Consider the following 20,767-nt stretch of genomic DNA (forward strand, 5'->3'; position numbering starts at 1 on the left):
CTTAAATTTTCGTAACATTCATACTTTTTTAGGTACCTATATACTTATATAGGAACTATTGTCATCCAAGCAATACTAAACAAACGGTTGAAATTAACATATTTTCCACAAAAAATCATATATTATCAAAGTAAATTATAATCATAACAACAGCTAACTAAATAGACTGAAAACTATTAACTAATACTTTCAGCCATCTTATAGCGCAGATACTTATTAGATTTTACTTTTTACCTAAAGATGAGAGTGTTTCACAGATAACTTATGTTATGAATACTGACGTGTAAATATGAATGAAAGATTAAAAATGATCTAGCATGTTAAAATCGTGCGCTATTATAAAGTTCTAATATAATTGTATATTTTGCTATATAGATAATAAAACTTTCACTTAAAACGTCACTTAATCACGTCCCATGACGCTGCAACTGCTACGTGTTGTGCATAATTCATTTGCTTTTCGTTTTCAAAATTATAGTAGTCATCGTAATCTAAGCCGCCATTACAAGTTATTACGTAGCGAATACCGTTATCCGGAGTGGGGGTACGGACGAGTGAGGGGAGCTCGCTACAGCGGTGCGGGTGCGATTGCAACGCGAGTTTACTCTGTCAGTCGGTCATTACGGTATTTCTCTGTAGTGCGTCCCACATTCACGATCTTGAAAGAAAAAGTGACAATGCCAGAAAACAAACCGTTTCAACGTCTTCCAAAAAATGTGGTACCTGAGCATTATGAACTACATTTGGTACCTAATCTTGAAAAGTTTACATTTACTGGAAAGACTAGGGTGAAAGTATCGGTAAGTGGAAATTACAACACAATGTCGTTATTGCAAACATTTCGTTTCCATGTGACGTTGTCTAACGACGTACATTATTTCAGATTGTTAATTCTACCAAAGAAATTGTATTAAACAGTTTAGATTTGGATTTAACAAGTGTTAAATTGCAATATGCGGACGATGGTTCAATTACTACCCTTGATCCAAAAGAAGTACGTTTGGAGCCGGTTGACGAAACTGCAGTTATTTTATTTGAAAAGCCACTTCCCGAAGGAATCGCTACACTCTTTTGCGAATTTACTGGTGAATTAAATGATAAAATGAAGGGTCTATATCGTAGCAAGTATCTGACACCAGGAGGTGAAGAACGTTACGCTGCTGTTACTCAATTTGAGGCTACCGATGCACGACGGTGCTTTCCCTGCTGGGATGAACCTGCTATCAAAGCTACATTTGATATAACTTTGGAAGTTCCTGCAGATAGAGTGGCACTTTCGAATATGCCTGTGAGAAAAGAAACAATCAATGAAGACACAAAAATACTACACTTTGATACAACGCCTATAATGTCAACTTATCTTGTTGCTGTTGTAGTTGGAGAATATGATTATGTGGAAAAGACTTCTCGTGATGGTGTTTTGGTTCGTGTTTACACACCTGTAGGTAAAAGTAAGCAAGGTTTGTTTGCATTGGAAGTGGCTGCAAAAGTTTTGCCTTACTATAAAGAATACTTTGACATAGCATATCCCCTTCCTAAAATAGACCTAATAGCTATAGCAGATTTCTCTGCTGGTGCAATGGAGAACTGGGGTCTTGTAACTTACAGGGAAACATGTCTTCTTGTTGATGAGGAACATACATCGGCTGTTCGAAGACAGTGGATTGCATTAGTGGTAGGCCATGAACTTGCACATCAGTGGTTTGGCAATCTTGTTACAATGGAATGGTGGACACATTTGTGGCTCAATGAAGGTTATGCATCATTTGTTGAATTCTTATGTGTGAACCATCTTTTCCCTGAATATGATATATGGACTCAATTTGTGACAGAAACATACATAAGGTATATTTAAATTTATTCCTAATGATATAAAAATAATCAATATTTTACATTTTTACATTATTATAAAAAGTTGTTACATAAATAACAAAATATCCGATCCGAAGTATATGAGGCCGTCGTGGCGCAGCGGCATAAGGGTGGGACTGTAATGGGACACTTTTGGGTTCAATACCCACTCGAGGAAGTGAAATGTTTATTTAAGTTTATATTTTCATTTCTTCGCTCTGGTGACGAAGCAAAGGGGGAGTTCTGCCACTCAACACGCAATGCCTCCAGAATTCGGCAGAAAGTGGGGAACAGAGTGTCTCAACACGAGGTTCCCTCTGCCTACCCTGCTGTGTGCGGTATACAATGTGAAGCTAAAATACCAAAATGTAGATACCAATTATATGTAGCAGGTATGTTTTATAAGCTGAATTACATTTTAGAATGGTAAAGAAAAATACTTTTTTTGTATTAAGACAGCTCTGTCTTCTTTTATCTTAAAATTATGGACAGAAACTATTGACTTGTTTGAACACCTTTGTCTAAATACCATGTTTTGTACTAACTATTATAAAATTAAATATGTTATTATAAATGAATACTATTAAGTATGTATTTTCTTAGAAATATTCTCTTATAAGATAATTTAACAAACAATTGCTTTATTTCTATCCCCAGCACTACATTTCCAAAACTATGCTTAATTGTAGTGTTCATTGTTATGCCTAACTATTTCAATTTTTTTTCACCCACTGCTGGGTATTTTCAAATTATTATGCAGTAATTTATATAGTGCGTTAAGATATTTAAACATACAAATGATTTTGCAAAATACTAAAATAAGAATTTAACCATTTGTTGTTTTTCAAAAGTCATTCACCTTATACATATCTGGCAACTTTTCAATTAATTCATATCATGTATCACAATTGTAAACATAACATAAACTGTAAAAGGAATTCACTAAAATATGCTAAATTGTTGTAGAGCACTGGAATTAGATTGTCTAAAAAATTCTCACCCAATTGAGGTGCCTGTAGGACACCCATCTGAAATAGATGAAATCTTTGATGACATATCATACAACAAAGGTGCATCTGTTATTCGTATGTTACATAAGTACATAGGGGATGATGATTTTCGCAAGGGTATGAATATTTACTTGACAAGACATCAGGTAGGCATATTTAAAAAAGTTAAATGATTTTTTGTTATTAAACTTCATACTAATATGTTGTATTGTTCAGTATAAAAATACATTTACTGAAGATTTATGGGCTGCGTTGGAAGAAGCTTCTAATAAACCAGTTGGAGCTGTAATGTCAACTTGGACTAAGCAAATGGGATTCCCTGTAGTTGAGGTAAGTGGTATGGTCAGCAAATTTTAATATACAGAGTGTTTTTGTCTCCACCATTTTAAATGAAAGTACAGTTTTAACTATTCTATAAAAACTTAATACAATTAAGACAAAATTAATTTTGCTAAAAATGAAAAAGTGACTTTTTCAAACAAAACAAAAATAATAAAATTATCATTGTAAAATAAAACCCCATTTGTTAATATAACGATGTTGCATTAATAACGACGTCTGTAGTGTTGAGGAATATTAATATTTTTTTTTAGGTATGGGTTTGAAATATTTTACCATATATGCTGCTCCTACTTGTATATATATTTTTATTAATTGTATAAACATAAAAATATAGAGTTTAAGAACTGCATCAGGTATGAGTGGAATGTAAATATTTTGTTAACATAGCATTAAAAGCTTAATGTTTTAAATCATTGTTTCTGTTTAATTTTATAAGTTGATAAGTAATTTTATATGATATAATTATTCGAACACATATGAAAATAATTTCAATATTTTATAAATTTCAGGTAAATTCTGAACAAAGAGGATCAGATCGCATTTTAAAGTTGACTCAACAAAAGTTTTGTGCTGATGGGAGCCAAGGTAATGACACACTTTGGATGGTGCCTATTAATATATCTACCCAAGAACAACCTTCTAAGGTAATTTTATTTGTATAATATTTAATTTGTTAAATTATTTTTATTTTATTAAATATAAAGAAAATTAAAGTTGCATGAATTTTTGTCTTTTTGTTTTGATGAAGCATAGTTCTTAATTACTAAAGTAGGTATTTAATTAATAATAAATATACATTGTTATTATATACCTACAATACATATCTATCATCACTAGCAATTCCAAGTGATTAATAACAATTTTAATTACCAGTAATAGAATATTCAAAGGTTAAAAAAGTGTGGAGAGTTTTTTTTTAATTTTCCCATTCTGATATAAAGTGCAATGTTAACACTATGTTCCTTCTGTCTACCCTGCTGTGTGCTGGATACAGTTGTGACACTGATTATATTTTTGCATGTACATATTTGTTAATTGTAATAAATCTAGTTGCATAGGAACTTGTTAATAGTTCAAACTGTTTACATATTTTGCATATCACTAGATGGGCTATCTAAAAATTTACTTATCAATACTCATATATTATGATAAATATTTCAACATTGACCTAAATTTCACTTCCTACTTTTATAGTGATAAATAATAAATTATCTGATTATATCATTGTTTTATTGGCATTCAGAATATCAATTCAAAGATAAACTAATTCTTAAAGAACATGCTCAGATTTATTTCCATATATTTTATCATTATCATTTATTACAATATAAACTAGTACATAATTTGTATTATGTACTAGAAATAGAAATCACACTATATCTTGTAAATTGCTTACATCTATTAATAAAGATAAGAATTGGAGTGCTTAAACTGTATATGTACATAGTGATATAGATTATGTGCTGTTTATTGAAAATTCTCAGCTACCATTTATATACTAACAGGTGAAGCAAAAACTTTGAATCGAAAATATTATTTTTTTCAAAATTGTGCAGATGGAGGAGTATGAAATTTTGCACACCTATAGTTTATATGTAGAAGAAGTGCAGAACGCTAATATTTTTCTATAATGATGCTTGTAAAGTACATTAAATCAATAAGTAAAACATTACACACACTGCTATACATATGTTGCTATGGCAACGTGTATTATTATAATACGCCTAAAAGGGTCCTCTTGTTCAATTAAATATACTAAGCATGTTTATTTTATGTAGAGTAATTGAATGTGTATAATAATTTAATTAATTAATTTGTAAATTATTAAGATACTAATATATATAAGATATAATATTGTAGAGGCATGTACATTTATAAGTACAAAATTTCTTCATTGCTATCAATATCATTAACACTTTAATCATACTAGAGATAAGATATATTTTTTAAATATATTAATGCAAATATTCCTCTAAAATTATACAAATATTACTAGGAAATAATTTTTGATAATTTTTGTTAAAGAATGTTGTTAAATATTTTTGTTTGCAGGTTGCATTGTCAACAGTCCTGGAAAAAAAATCTCAAGAAGTTGTTTTGGAAAATGTTGCCGAGGATTCATGGGTGAAATTAAATCCGGGCACGGTAAATTATACTTACATCTTTAATTAAATTTGTTAAAAGCATAATAAATGTAAAACAAAATCACATAGTTTTTATTATTATACAACTATAGAAAGATAATAATACTACAATGATAGGTTATCATTACAGTACAAGTATATATAATAGACAGGACAAAAGAAAATATGAATCTTACAAAACAAATGGAATTAAAAAAAAATGTACTAGTCTGTACTAAGATGATTATAATTATATTTGTGCGTGGAATCAAATTCTGCTAATGTTCACTCAGGAAGCTAGTATATACATTAAAGATATAAGAGAAAGAGCAAGCAACTTACTTTTCTCGCTAGTTTTTCTAAGCAGGACTGTCTTTGTCGCATGTTGGCACTTTTCTATAAGACTGACACTACATACGTTTTAATTATCTTGAAAATCAGACCGCTATAATGACGCAATTGAATAAAGAATATTTTGATTTTATAAAAAAAATCCAGGTGGGCTACTACCGCACGCGGTACCCGGCGGCTATGCTGGAGCAGCTGGTGCGCGCGGTGCGCGACGGCTCCCTGCCGCCGCTCGACCGCCTTGGCCTACTCGACGACTGTTTCGCGCTCGTTCAAGCCGGACATACGCCCACCTCTGAGGTTTCACTGCCTGATACTTTTTATTTTGAGATCTTCACAGGGGAATGAATTATTTTCATTTCCTATCTCTGGAAATAAGATAAATGTACTGTGTTCACCACCCTGTCTCGATAATTTGGCGGTGCTTGGGGGCTTGCTTAAACATTATCTCAACACTAGGTTGTCTCATGAAAGCGTGAGGCAATTTCAACTAAGTGTCTTTACTCACATGGACAAATGGCAATTTCAACCAAGTTATATTTATGTTACATGCCACATACAAATTAAAAAAAAAATGATACTGCAATTCAGACTAACAGTCAAATGGACTGAAAGTATTTATCTTCCCTAAATGTGGAATAACATTTTAAAAATGTTAAAAATGTTAAAAATATTAATATTATTTATTTTTGCCGTAGATAACAACAAGTTAAATATAGTGACAACTATGTTTTATACATTGCAATTGTAACATTATATTTGCCAACTACTAGAGTCCAGTGGGACTATGAATTGGGTTCAATGTTCACTCTGAGAAGTGATTACATTTAAATAGTTTTTATTTTTCAATTACAAACAGATTGAGTTCCGCCACGTCAATGTATTAAACTTGGACAAAAAATTGGAAAAAGATATTACTTAACAATAGAAATAGAATATTCACTATTGCCACATTTATATTATCATAGTATTTATATTATATATTATTCACTCGATGAAATGAAATATTTATTTAAATTTATATTTTGCATCTTTCTTCACTCTGGTGTCCAGACAAAGCGCGCCGTTCCGCCACTCACCACAAAATGCCTCCAGAATTCGGAGGAAAATAGGGAAAGGAGTGTCTTCAAACCATGTTCCCTCTGTCTATCCTGCTGTATGTGGGATACAGTGTGCCACAGAGTGAAACTGATTCAATTTGATTTTTATATTATCATAGAAGAAATTATGCAGAAATGCTAGACTTATATAGCATAACTAATTTATCAGTATTTGTTATAAATATTTTCAAATAACTTTTATGCTATATGTGAACCAAACAAATTAAATTATCTAAATTAATTTCACACTTCATTACTGTAATATTAAAAATATTCAATTCAAACATTTGACTTTATAGTCCTTGAAACTGATGGAGGCATTTACAAATGAAACTAATTTCACGGTGTGGTCGTCAATATCGAACTGTCTTTCCAAGCTGGGCGCACTGTTCTCACACACTGATTTGGACAAACCATTAAAGAATTATGGTCGAAAATTATTTTCTAATATCACTAAGAAATTGGGTTGGGATGCTGAGGAAAAAGAGAGTCATCTTAACACCTTATTAAGAAGCTTAGTACTAAACAAAATGATAAGTTTCGAAGATCCAGAAACCATTAAGGAAGCCAAGATAAGGTAACTTTTTTCATATATTGTAAGCATTTATTATTATGTCAATATTCATAGTCATATTAACGATTTTAAAAAATCGTTGATCATTTCCATATCGTTGAATCGTCAACGTTTAACGATTTCGTCGTTAACATTTAGTTGTATTGGGAAATGAAGTACAGAATAGACAATATGGTGTGATCTTATCATTACGACGTTTTAAGTGAAAGCTATATTTAACCTAATTACAATTATTTAACATATAAAAATTTCGCTTTTTGTCTCGACACCAGAGCGAAGAAATGAAAATATAAATTTCAGCATATATCTAAAAAAAACTATTTATTTATAAAGAATAGACATATAGCATAAGTAGCAGTTAATGAACTTCAACAGGTTAGTGTATTGTTTTAATAAATATAGAGACAGGACGACACTATGATGAAATTGAGGGATGTCCGAAGAGTGACTAGATTTTAGGCGTCTTTTTTATGTAAGAGTTCCTTAATTTTTTTTTCATTTAGTGAAATTATAACGACCTAAAGTTTTGAACGTTTGCTAGTAAACAATTAGGTACTCCTTATTTTAAAGATGGTAATCCTTTTCGCTTATATCTTTAAAGTGAACCTACGTTATTTTAATTTATTTTGAAAACAACGGGGTAGTGTGTGAGTAAGATGATGCATGTCGCAGGTTCGAGCGCCACAGCTCGGGCGCGCGCGCTCTGCCGGCGGACCTGCGTTCGGCGTGCTATCGCGCCGTGCTCGCGGACGCGGACGCGGCCGGCTTCGAGCGCTTCCTGCAGCTGTACCGCGCCGCCGACCTGCACGAGGAGAAGGACCGCATATCGCGCGCGCTCGGCGCCGTCACCGACCCCGCGCTGCTCACACGCGTGCTTGACTTCGCTATATCGGTGAGTCTATGTAAACGTCGTGTAACGTTATTTGTGAATAGATGGAAAAAGAATATGGGAAATGTGGTGAACAAAATGTAGAAAAAATATATGACTTTTTAGTAGCATTTACTTTTGACGACAATTGTCATTAAGTAAATTTTAGTTATTATTAATTGTGTAGTAATTAAGTAGTTAGGGATTAAAGTCCATTAGCGTATTATTTACGTTATTATTAAGCTTGAATTTACGCGTCAATGTAATATTACTCAGCTGTGGTCCATCAATATGATAACAAACGTGCATTATCCAAATGAATAAAATGTTGAATTTAATTATTTAGTTAATCAAGAAAAATTTTACTGCTTGATACAGAATTTTTTAAAACGCTTAAATTGATATTGTGGTATATATATTACTTTCAGAATGAAGTTCGGTCACAAGACACAGTATTCGTAATAGTATCAGTGGCGGTCAGCAAGCATGGACGAGACCTGGCGTGGCAATTCCTTAAAGAACACTGGGAAGAATTCATGGATCGTTATCAGGTAAATTACGACGATGAATTTGGATATCAGCTTTTTAAACATTTTTTAATTAGCATACTTGGTATACTGTTAATATGTAGTTAAGTAAAAATGTCAAAATATATTAATATTTAGATATTCAGGCACTATTATTTAACTTAATGTTCACAATAAAATTAAATCTTAAATATTTGAAATTTTATATAATACTTTAGATTCCCATTAGCGGAAATTAATTATTTAATATTGTCATATCCTCGCGCCTTGGAGAAGCCAAAGCGCGGCGTTTAGTTCGCCATAAAGAGGAGAACGGAAGAGTATTGAGACTAGTTTCCCAGGTTTCCTCCAGCTACAATTTGCGGAATACAACGTGAAACTAAAAAGATAGATAAATAATTTCCAATAAATCATTTACAATTGTAAATTATGAACTGAGTAGATGTTATATATATTTATTAAATAACCAACGCCAACTGCGCTTGCAAACCGTTCAATGTTTAATTTAATATTTAGTTAAAATATTTCCTGGATCCAAGCGATCGAGCGATGATCACTGAACCATAAATTCTTATCGAGCTACGTCGAAATCCTTATGCTATCGCTTGTTATGTTTTATTTATTAAATTGAAAATTCTAGTGTGAAGTTTTCTAAAACACTTTTAGCATGTATTGAACTTTCGCTTGTAACTTAGGGTGGGTTCCTGCTGGCGCGGCTCGTGAAGCTGACGACGGAGAACTTCGCGTCGGAGGCGGCGGCGGCGGACATCGCGGAGTTCTTCCGCACGCACGCGTCGCCCGGCACCGAGCGCTCCGTGCAGCAGGCGCTTGAGACCGTGCGCCTCAACGCCGCCTGGCTGCGCCGCGACCGCGCCTGCGTCGACGCCTACTTGCGCGTCTACCACTGACCGTACGTACACCACTCGATGAAATTAAATACTTATTTAAATTTTCATTTTATCGCTCTGGTGTGGAGGCAAAGCGCGGCGTTGAGATACGCTACTTAACTCGCAATGCCTCCAGAATCCGGAGTGTCTTAATACTGGGTTCCCTGTGTCCATCCTGCTGTGTGCGGGATACAGCGTGAAGCATATATAAAAAAGTGATATTAGAAATTAATTTCTGACTCATTTTTTCATTTCTTTTTTATTTTTTTCAGGGACAATAATATAAGACTGACTCCTACGAAAATTATCGCACGCTCATTTCGATTTCCGACGGTCGGTAAGGTATGGAAACATAGCTTTATTTATTTTCTGTTCGACATACCGTGAGAGTTTAACCAGTATGTTTCTTTATTATTTGCTTTATTACAACTATGTTCAATCTCATCGCTATCAGTGGTAATATTTAAACAAAAATATAAAGATAAATTATAAATATTACTATATTCTTAATGGATATTTTTTTTTATGTAATATTATTAGTTTTTAATATTAATACAGAATATGTTTTACATGTACATACATATATTGCTTGGAGATACATTATCTCATTGGTTCATTCTTATACAAAGCTGTACCAAATAGGCATATCATGTAAATGTGTAAAAATATTATTTATGGTTAGAATTACGTTAATTTCATTGGTGCTCATCGCATTTCAGTTTTGTTTCTTGATCCAAATAATATATACACATACGATTTGATAATCTTATAGATAGTTGGCTTTATTAATTTCATGCTGAATTTTATATATAGAGATATGGTAACTAAGTATACTTTACTATCTCAATATATATTAGCATAGTATTTCATAGAAGTGTTTAATATGTAATGTATGAATTATATCTGAAGTTACCATCATTTGTCATTTGTTATCAAGGTTTGTTCGTAAGATTGTGTTATTGCAATAAATCGTACAAAAGTACCTGGAATTGACTTTTTATTTAAACCACTTTCAACTCTCTATTAAATATTTATGCGGAAAAATAGTACACATATATGTATTTTATGGGCTTCGCAATAAATCTTTCTTATAGCATATTAGTATATTATTAATAAAATATATTATTTATTTATATATTTTAACTTTAATAAATTAAAATTCATTAATTTGATATAAACATACTAATAAATGGTAAAATAATCAAAATAAAACACTTTCAAAACAGTACATCTATATTGCACTATAACATCTCACTTAGTTTTTTACAATTAAGTTAATTAGAGGGGGAAATAATATATGCACTATAATTCAAACATCACACAACGACACTATTTAAAAGTGCATTTATACTACAAAAAAGGATAATAAATGTTTATCTTATAAAAAACCGTATACCGACAAATGAAGAAAGAGGAAGTTTATGCCATACAAATTTTTCACATTGGTAAATGTATAAAAATAGAGCTATATAAACTCCACCGAAATGGTGAAAGATTTTCAGTAAGCGCTTTGTCTTTCAAAGTAAAATAAAAAATGCATATAATAAGCTTTTACTTAAAGTTCGAATCAGAAGTTAAATTACATTGCTTTATTGTTTTCATTACAACCATTTTAGGTATAAGTATGGATAAGTCACAACATTTTAACAATATTATAACTATTATTTATTAAATATAAGATTTGTAATAAACAAATCTAGAAGTACGAGAGTATATACAAATTGAATTTTATATAAGTTCTTTGTTTCAGTAAATAATATTGATATAACGCTTAAAACTATACACGCAAAAACAATACCTATTTTAAATATAAAAATAACGTGACTAGTGAGATCAATACAAATTACGAACAAGTAAATAAAGCAATAGTTAAAAACTCAATATACTCGCTAGATTTGAAGAAACATCTAGAATATTTGCTGTCTCTAAGTCTTTCAAGTATTAATAACATTGTATCAATACATTTTTGTATTACATTTTAAAACGTGCTTCTAATTTTGTTTCTAGTTATTTTTTAATACTACGATTCATTAATATCTAAATCTATGTCAATGCAACAATTTAAATAATATGTATAAGTGTAAATGTAGTACATTAAGTCTAAGGCTGCTGATCTTTAGAACTATATTTGTATTTTATTTTATAAGAAAATTGTTTCTATAAATCTCTTAGTGTCCAGTGACAGCCTCATCTTTAATTATTCACTTATAACATTTCAATCTCATATCCATTACTAATAAAACATAAAAGTATGAAATAATAACATTTGATGATTTATTTTACTACTTCAAGTAAATAATATAATTCAATCATACATGTAAATAATACATCATTACAAAGAAAAATAATAAAAAATAATAGGCATCTGAACATTGTCTTTAGATGTAATTTACCTATAAAAACATTATTTTGACTTAAAAATTAATAACATGATATAAAAATAATCATAATTAAGATATCTACAATTTTATTTTAAAAAACACGTAATTTAATCACACACACACGCACATGCAGACAAATCGGACGGTATAGTAATGAGAAAATATCAACTGATTTTCAGAATGATGGGTCATCATATCAGGAATATGCCCCTAAATACAATTACTAAGATAATTTAAATTTGTAGAAATCTTACCACAAACCGTCCTGAATCAATAACATTTAGCAAATTATGACTAGAAGATATACATGAAAGAAAAAATTATAAAAAAATGTTGATTTCCTTAAAGCAAGAGATAGGGTTATGTGTAGTATCAACGAAGCAAATTCTCTAGCTATGTTACATGTTATAAAGAGATTTATATTAAAGCCAGTTAATTAGGATTACATGTGTCAAATGTAGCTTCTAAATATTCAACTGTATAAAAGCATACTTTTTTAATACATACGCCCGAATAAATGACTAGAAACACATATGTTTATTGACAAAAGAAATATTTACGAATTGAATACTGATAAGAAAAACAAATGCTAATAATATAAAATAAATAAAACTGACTTAGAAAAAGACTTAAATAAACCTAAAGCTAATTCACACATTTCATTTATTATTATATTTAATATACATGTAGGTAATATATATCATGTCTTCCATACCTACAGCAAATGACGAGGTTAGATTTTAAGATACTGATGAACCCTCAAAATTGTTTAAAATTGTCCTCAGTGATTTTTATTAATATCAATTAATGTATGTTTAAGGTCCCAAGAAGAAATACTTGTTTCATGAATTTATAACATCATTAATAATTTCATAAATAAATCCTTAGAATAATAACATCATATTATATACATAATATTATCATGATTTTTACAACACAAACCTATTTAAAATTAAAACAACTGATATAAAATTGATTATTAAATTTATCATTTTTTATACAATTAGACATATTTACAGTTAGTATTTAAAAATATTTTCTTTATTTATGGAAGAAATTGAGCAATTGTTAGGGATTTTGATAATTTAAATACATCATATGGTTTCCTGTGAAATAATTTTCAACATGAACAATAACATTAAAATAAATTAATTTGATATAGCCATATATACAATATGAAGTATATCCAAATGTCAATCATATAATAAGTTGGTCTAAAAGAGGGGCAGAGGCAAAACAACATATATAATTTAAAGGGAAATATTAGTATACAACTATACTTACAAAAGTATATAGTTCTACTGGTATATTTTATATTGGTAAGATTTCATATAAATTTGTAGAAAGCGTTTGAAAGGTAACATTAGCTGCAAATTGTGCAAACTTTTTAAATTGACTTCGATCACCTAACGGTAGTATATACAAAATGGCTTTATTGTGTTATTCATGGGCGTATAGATGAGGGGAAGGGCTGTAGGTACGTCCCTAGTACAGTCTGGTATCTACCCTAGAAGTTTTAGTAACAAAAAAATTAAGACTGAAAAAGAACATCAGTTTAAAATAAAAAAAGGTTGGCTTTTTTAACTAAATTGCATTTTCCTATTTTAAATTTCAATTATAAATAAATAATATGTTCAGGGCGTAATGCCAGAGGCTTAACGCCCATAGTGTTATCTTAATGCAAATTTGTTTTGTTACTGACATTTGCTTCAACGGGTAAATGGCGTCAGTCAGACAGTATATATTAAATTTAAAGAAAATGCAGTGGACGAATATTATGTTAATAATATGCATCTAGCATATGCATTAAAGCATGTGACATGCATATATAATGTGCGCATTAATAATATAGGTATGTTATTAATGCGCACAATTTACCCGATGACCGAGGCCTTTCTTAAATATTGATTCGATGCAACAAACAAAAATATATAAAAAAAGTTTCACGCTGTATCCTGCACGCAGTAGGGTAGGCAAAGGCAACCTAGTGTTAAGACACTCCGTTCCTCACTTTCTGCCGAATTCCGAAGGCATTGCGTGTTGAGTGGCAGAACTCAACGCCGCGCTTTGACTCGACACCAGAGCGAAGAAGTGGAAATATAAACGTAAATAAATATTTCAATTCCTCGAGTGGGGATCGAACCCACAACCGTTGCGTTAGAGTCACATCCGCCACGACTGCTTCAAATATTATTCCACTGTAATATGGCTTTTGGGTTTAATATTTAAATATGTTTTAAATTTTTATATGTTCTAAATTAGTTTTTCTCACATTTTTGTATAAGAAAAACATTGAAAAAAATCACCTTAATGAAACTAAATAACCTAGGTAGTTCTTCAACAAATGCTTGTAGCATTGAATCAATACTTCATATTTTTTAGACTTTTTAACTCTCGCAAGTTAACATTCATAAAAGTTTGAATAATATTTGGTTCGCAAATCGTATGACCCAACAAGCTATCTTAATATCTATTTCAAGATACACAAAAACTTTTCCATGGGTACTCAAACAAATCTAATTCAACTATTATCCATAAAACATCCAAAGTAACTTACATTACATTAGAAGCTCATACCATTATTATTTGAAGATAAATTCAATAATTGCTTGGAAATGCTAAACTCATTTGTACTGTCGTCGAGGAAGAGTTGTGCAATGCTAGAAGGAAATTAGCAGTTATTCGACAATGAGGCATCTTGGTAAGTGTTCGTGTAGGTAGTCGAATAGTTCAGGCGAAGCGCCCGGACAGTTGGTCAGCTCTAGCTCGCGAAGTTGCCGCAACTGGATGAGACTTGATAATCCACCAGACGTTAATAGTGGACAACCTGTAAACATGGGAGAACATCATTACAGAAGGCCTATGCTGTTTTATTAATTTACAACAGTAAGTTACCAGTGCTAATAATTTAACATGTAAACTGTGTGTGAGAGTGGTGAACAGTGTCTTTGAAACTAAGTTGTCGACGTTGTTATGGTAACTCGTCAGGATAAGTTAAAACGTTAGTAGTGTCAGACAGGAAGCTATAGCCAGGTCAATGGTAGGCAGATTCTGCTGAAAAGAAATTAAATGGTAAGAAAAGATAAGAAACTCAATAGTTCTCATGTATAATATGTGCTCCCCAAGTGTGTAATAGTAATCTTGAACATAACTGTAAGATTTGTTTATGATATTTTTTTAAATTTCAACTTTAAATCTTTTAAATGGTGAATCTGAAACCACTTGTTATAATGGAATTTTATTATACAAACGTATTGTGCCAAAAATGATTTATTATTATTATTCTCAAAGACAAAAACTAAGACCAGTCATTTCGTTTTTTATTTCTAGTATTTATACCAAGTCTGTCTTTGATACCCCGGTGCTCTCTATCCACCGTGGCAGTGTGAATCTGAAAAACATCATTAAAACAAATAGTCTAAAGTAGAAACCAGCTAGAGACAGGAGCTGCAAGGAGCGCATGCCGCACAGGTGCTGCACGCCGAAGTCGCGCACCTGCGAGCACCAGCGTAGGTACAGCGCCACCAGCGACTGCATCGTGCTGATGTAGCCCACGCCGATGTCCGTAATATGTACGCACCTGCCACGTCGATTTTTTATTTTATTTACTTATTTTATATTTCATTGGGTGAATTTCAATCGGGTGATTTAGATTGTGCGAGCATTGCTAAATATAACATATTAAACACTATCAAAATTAAATCAACGTAAGTCAAAAAATCTCAATTTGTGAAAGATTGATCAAAAAATAGACTGTAATCATAATTGCAAAAATGTTGCATTGGTTATATATAGTAAACTATATGAGAAAAAAGCTAAACATCTGCAAATTAGATGGCTTTAGTAGGTAAGTAAAATAACTGAACTGATCAATGCACCTTTGTTAATAGATTATTACCAATATCAGTGCATATGTTTGCAGGAAGCTGTTTCCAATAAATTTTAAAATAAACATTTAAATTTACTCTTGTGGCACTTAACAATTGAACTAAAAATTATATTATTTAAATTGGTTTATTAGGCTCTTAGATCCGAATTGTGACTCATTAGAACATTAGATAGATTCATTATGCTCATAAAGATAGCTGCGTGAGTACCTGTCCAGCGTGAGCTCCTCCAGGTGGTTGAGGTCGCAGGCGATGTACTCGAGCGCGTTGTCGGTGACGCGCGGACACCAGCTGAGGTCGAGGCTGCGCAGGCGCGGCAGGTTCTCGGCCAGCAGCTCCACGCCTTCGTCCGTCACCTTGCTGCACCCGCTTAGGGATAGCACCGTCAAGTTGGGCAGAGAGTGCACTGTGGATGCATACAAATATATATATATTAGTGTTCATTCTAACTTACATGACTCGACTAATAATGATAAACTCAATTAAACCTCAAAATCACGCTCCTTTGACTTATTTAGCTCGTTTTCTCTATGTACTCGTGGCAGCACCTTATCAACATTACGTCATTACTAATTTAAAAAAAAAAAAGTTTTTTTAAGTGGACGAATTAGCAAGTGTGGCAGCTGTGTACATTCTTTTTAGTTATTTTGTTGCTATATTATCTCTATAATATTGATTTGCCTAGTCTCTATTTAACAAAAACTCTCAACAATACTACAAAATCTAGTCTCTTTGGTAATTTTTTTTCGGTAATGCTGTTAGCACTATTGGCTTTGACAGTGTTATAGGGTGGATAGGAAATAAGGCATTAAGTACATGGCCTCTTGAAGGATATTGACGACCTCGGCTTGCGGCCGTCGGTCATGTTGTATGGAATTTATATATTTCACGCATTCCTCAACATTTCTTTGTATTTTTTTTATTAATTGCGTTTATATTATTCTCAATACAATCACATAAAAATTTTATTAAAAGCAATGATACATAATACAATATTGTTAGAAAAACTGTCGGGATGGTTTTTACCAAATTTTAGTTTCGTTTAAGTAGGTACCTATAAAGATTATCAAATTACCCATAAACACGTTTTCTTACTAATGAGAACCACTACTGCAAATTCCTGTAGCCTGTAAGTAGATATATGTATTTACTTGCCGATAGTGTCTATTTATAGCTTATTTGCATTTTGTATGATATCTATTATAATTTATAGATGTGACTACGTAAGGCTGCTTAATTATATAAAGAGATTACAAAATAATACAGTCTACGCGATACCCATGTTGTTTAAAGATAGATATAACATTCTTAAATATGAGATCTACCGCGTATCGTCAAGACTCAAGCACATCCTAAATGTGATGCATTTTAATGGTTTACGAAAATAAATAAGTACCTACTAACTAGGTAATCGTAGGGACATATCAACTTTCACCTTTATAACGTTAACAATGATAATTTATCACAATATAAGTATTTTTATTAAAACTCGCAGCAACGGACCTAGAATATTTATTATTCGAATAGGCATGAAAAATGAGGAAATACTAACCTAATTATTTTTAGATGATTATTATGAAATATTAAATAATTATTATAAATTATTATATTATTATATTATTATTATAATTATTATATTATTATTATTATTATTAGTAAATAAATATATTGTATAATAGCCATATAGTAGATTAACTTGGAAAAGAAATAAAAGTTCTATATTAATCCTGAGGTGTTTGATTTCGTCACATAATTATTTTATGTTAGAGAATGTTTCGAATGGTCCGGAATGGGTTGCTGGATGGCGGCACCCAGCACTCAATTCCTCAATTGTTCGGAAAGCGGCGAACGGAGTATTTGAAACTAGTTTAGTAAACATTACAAATTTAAAATAAGATCAATCTCGAAAAGCCCCCATTTGTGCCGCAGCGTCTGGCTGTAAAAGCGACCGTTAAGAGTTCGATTGCATTCATAGTTGTACGTGCATTTACATTTACTTACCAATATTGACAACCCCATGATTAGTTAACTCCCAGCAACTATGCAAGCGGAGTATGCTCAGAGAGGCACTCTGCTTAGGAGAGAAGTAGCCGAGCGCTGCGTCCGTCACGTGGTACGCCTGGAGGGAGAACTCGTACAGCGATGGCAGCAGTTGAGCTACTGCACCCACCTATAAATTAACATGTCTCGTAACGCTCTCAGAATAGCCTGTCGTAGACACTTAAAAATTTATACACACTAGTACATAACAGTATTATTTGCGTTAATATTATAATCATTATTTTTAGACTTTTATATGTATTATTTAGCAATAATACAATATTTTTTATTAATAAATACTAAATATTTCTAATAATTAGAAAATTAGTAGCAGTTGTTATAAAATGAACTTACAGCTTCATCAGCAATATTAATACAGTCAGTAAGCGTGAGTGAGACTATGCGGGGAGTTAGACATGCCCACAAACCAGCCTCCGTTATCTCATTGCAGCCCGTTAGTTCTAGTTCAAAGAGAACCTAAAAACATTGAAATTTAAATTAAAAGTGCAAACTTTAATTAATTAATGAGCAAGACACAACTTTGACTGACCTGTAAGTGGTCTAGTATAGCTTCTAATCCTCTATCTGTTATTGTACAGCCTTTTAAACCAATAGCGTGTATATGATGCGCTGATACGGGAAATTGTTTTATGAACTCATTTATATCATCATCTGTAGCCGATATCAAAATGACACCGCGTATGCCTCTTCTCACTATAGAATTATAGAATCTCTGTGTACAACAACCGGACTCCGATCTGAGCTCGCGACAGTCGAGCACCGCCACGAGGCCCGACCACCAGCGGGGCGACGAGTAGAGCACGTCGCGCCATTTCGTGCACACTTGAGACAGTGATCTCCTGTCGTTTGCATTGAAATAAAGAAAAAACTTCTCCAGAAATCTGTCTTCCATGATGAATTGGCTCCAAACTAGAGGCCTGGGCGAGGGTCTGCGCCGGCGAGGTATGCGGGGGGCGGCGTTGGTGGCGGGGCCGCAGAGGGCGTTGGCGACGCGCTCCACCACCCCAGGCGAGCGCTTGCGGCCGCGCAGGCCTAGGCCCGTGATGCGGCGCGACAGCTCGGCGGAGGCACGTTCCACCACGCCCTGCGCGGACACCGACGACATCTTCACCTTGACGCGGCGAATGGTGTCGCCGGGCCGCCCGCCGCCCGAGCTCGCCCCGCCCGCACCGTGCTCGCAACCCGCCACCGCGCTGTGTTATCAAACAACTAAACTTGGCACCTCTACATTTGATCCATATATTATATAATATGAAGAGATAATTTTTTTTGTAAATATCAGGGCCTACTTTGTACTTAATGTATTTGTGCATATCAACTTTTGAAATAAATATTACAAAAACCTCTCTATTGTCTATAGTAATAAATTTGTTTATGTAAAAGGGGGAAACAAGAAGTATTTATTTACAAGAATGCTATGTAATAAAAAGTGAATGTGTGAGCGAGTAAGTCGAGTAACTCTTGGTAGTATTTTTCTTTATTAAGTGTGGAATAACACTTTAAATTTGTAAAAAAAACTCTAGGTAACTCCAAAAATAGTCCACTTCAGAAATATTTCATACTTTAGATTATTTTCATGTTAGATATCCTAAAGTATCTACTAAGTGAATGTGCATTTGGTATGTAAAGGCAATAATTAGAAATATTCTATTTTCAGAGGCAAATATATTTTGAACCTGTGTCACTCAGAAAATCTAAAGATATATTTACATATTAGTGGTGTATTTATAAATCATAATTAATTACTACAGTAAATAATTTTATATAAATCTATATTTTCTTTTATTTTTTTTCTTTTCTATTTTTACTATATTTATATAGTGTAATAGATGAAATAAGTTTAAATGATAACGAAATTTGAAATTTAAAAGTGTATATGCAAATTATTTGACAAAAAAATAGTACATATATTACCAAACATAAAACCTACTGAATTTGAATTACATGGAAAAATTATTGTGAATGAAATGTTTTAAAAAATTAAATATATTATAAGTATAATGGGTAATTTTAAGTTACAAAATTCAGTTAACAAAGAAAATACGCTAAATACTACATAGGGCTTACGTAAAACAATAAGTGTTAAAATAAAGAAATGTGTACAGTTACGAATTAAGTCTTAAATCACTAATATCATTTTTACTGTTTTAATAGGTGAGAGAGCGTGAAATAAACACAAAATCGATGACATTTTATACAAACCTATAAATTTATGACTAGGAATAAAGTCACCATATTTTTTAGTCACTCAGATAATTCTTTTAATAACAAACACATAAAATAATACACTTAAATATTTCTTGATTTAATTCATCTAAACTGAAAAATGAAAACCTCGAACGAAAATGAAGAAAACTGAGGAAAATGACGCTGTCATTTATAACACGCAACTATCTCCTTCAAGCATAGAGATTCAACACTCTTTATCTCTGTCTATTTGTGTCCTTTATTTTACGTATATGACGTCACTGACTTAGTTATGGCGGATGTTTATTATTTAGGGCGCAGGATGTGTAGATTTTATTACAACTTATGCAGACGTTATTTTTTTAATCTTAGATACGTATGATAAGTATATAAGAATAAATATTTTTTGAAAATATTATAAAATAATTATAATATTATGACGTATAAAATAAACGCGTAGAAAAATATTTTGATACAGTGAGTAGGTAAGTATAATACTCTATGACAATAAATCAAAAGAAATATAATATATAAATAAAGCTGCCTTAATATAAGTACAGTAACTATCATTTTTTGCTCGTCATTGTATATAAAATTTAAATTTAATAATATATGCTTTAT

The 20,767-nt window shown here is 32.0% G+C and overlaps 2 protein-coding genes across 3 annotated transcripts; one reads left to right on the forward strand and one right to left on the reverse strand.

The window, feature by feature from the left end:
• Positions 1-480: 480 nt before the first annotated feature.
• Positions 481-10,619, forward strand: Psa (puromycin-sensitive aminopeptidase). The gene is made up of 12 exons (XM_085187819.1): positions 481-800; positions 884-1,845; positions 2,818-3,007; positions 3,078-3,191; positions 3,713-3,847; positions 5,256-5,348; positions 5,825-5,974; positions 7,074-7,351; positions 8,021-8,240; positions 8,645-8,767; positions 9,439-9,653; positions 9,903-10,619. The coding sequence occupies exons 1-11, from the start codon at positions 678-680 to the stop codon at positions 9,649-9,651; spliced, it is 2,601 nt and encodes an 866-aa protein (XP_085043945.1). The 5' UTR covers positions 481-677; the 3' UTR covers positions 9,652-9,653; positions 9,903-10,619.
• A 231-nt stretch (positions 10,620-10,850) lies between these two features.
• Positions 10,851-20,414, reverse strand: LOC146537661 (F-box/LRR-repeat protein 16). Of its 2 annotated transcripts, XM_085187830.1 has the most exons (7): positions 20,162-20,405; positions 18,489-19,152; positions 18,293-18,415; positions 17,900-18,068; positions 16,109-16,304; positions 15,443-15,591; positions 10,851-14,838 (listed from the first exon to the last, which is right to left on the reverse strand). In XM_085187830.1, exons 2-7 carry the CDS (start codon positions 19,062-19,064, stop codon positions 14,690-14,692), a joined length of 1,362 nt encoding a protein of 453 aa, XP_085043956.1. In that variant the 5' UTR covers positions 19,065-19,152; positions 20,162-20,405; the 3' UTR covers positions 10,851-14,689. The 2 variants fall into 2 exon arrangements, with proteins under 2 accessions (XP_085043956.1, XP_085043957.1); XM_085187831.1 differs by lacking the exon at positions 18,293-18,415 and having other exon boundaries at positions 20,162-20,414.
• Positions 20,415-20,767: the final 353 nt, after the last annotated feature.

The sequence above is a fragment of the Heliconius melpomene genome, chromosome 7, assembly GCF_056956725.1.
Source record: "Heliconius melpomene rosina isolate 202511_hmr_F chromosome 7, ASM5695672v1, whole genome shotgun sequence".
NCBI classification, from domain to species: domain Eukaryota; kingdom Metazoa; phylum Arthropoda; class Insecta; order Lepidoptera; family Nymphalidae; genus Heliconius; species Heliconius melpomene.

What these genes read in the sequence shown, in the direction of transcription:
- LOC146537661 (XM_085187830.1), bottom strand. Translation starts at nt 19,064, where the DNA reads ATGTCGTCGGTGTCCGCGCAGGGCGTGGTGGAACGTGCCTCCGCCGAG. An exon ending in GAGGAGCTCACGCTGGACAG is followed by an intron (nt 15,592 to 16,108) that starts GTACTCACGCAG and finishes TCGACGTGGCAG; the next exon opens with GTGCGTACATATTACGGACA. An exon ending in GCAGCTCCTGTCTCTAGCTG is followed by an intron (nt 14,839 to 15,442) that starts GTTTCTACTTTA and finishes CCATGTTTACAG; the next exon opens with GTTGTCCACTATTAACGTCT.
- Psa (XM_085187819.1), top strand. Translation starts at nt 678, where the DNA reads ATGCCAGAAAACAAACCGTTTCAACGTCTTCCAAAAAATGTGGTACCT. An exon ending in GACATACGCCCACCTCTGAG is followed by an intron (nt 5,975 to 7,073) that starts GTTTCACTGCCT and finishes TTGACTTTATAG; the next exon opens with TCCTTGAAACTGATGGAGGC. An exon ending in ATTAAGGAAGCCAAGATAAG is followed by an intron (nt 7,352 to 8,020) that starts GTAACTTTTTTC and finishes TGCATGTCGCAG; the next exon opens with GTTCGAGCGCCACAGCTCGG.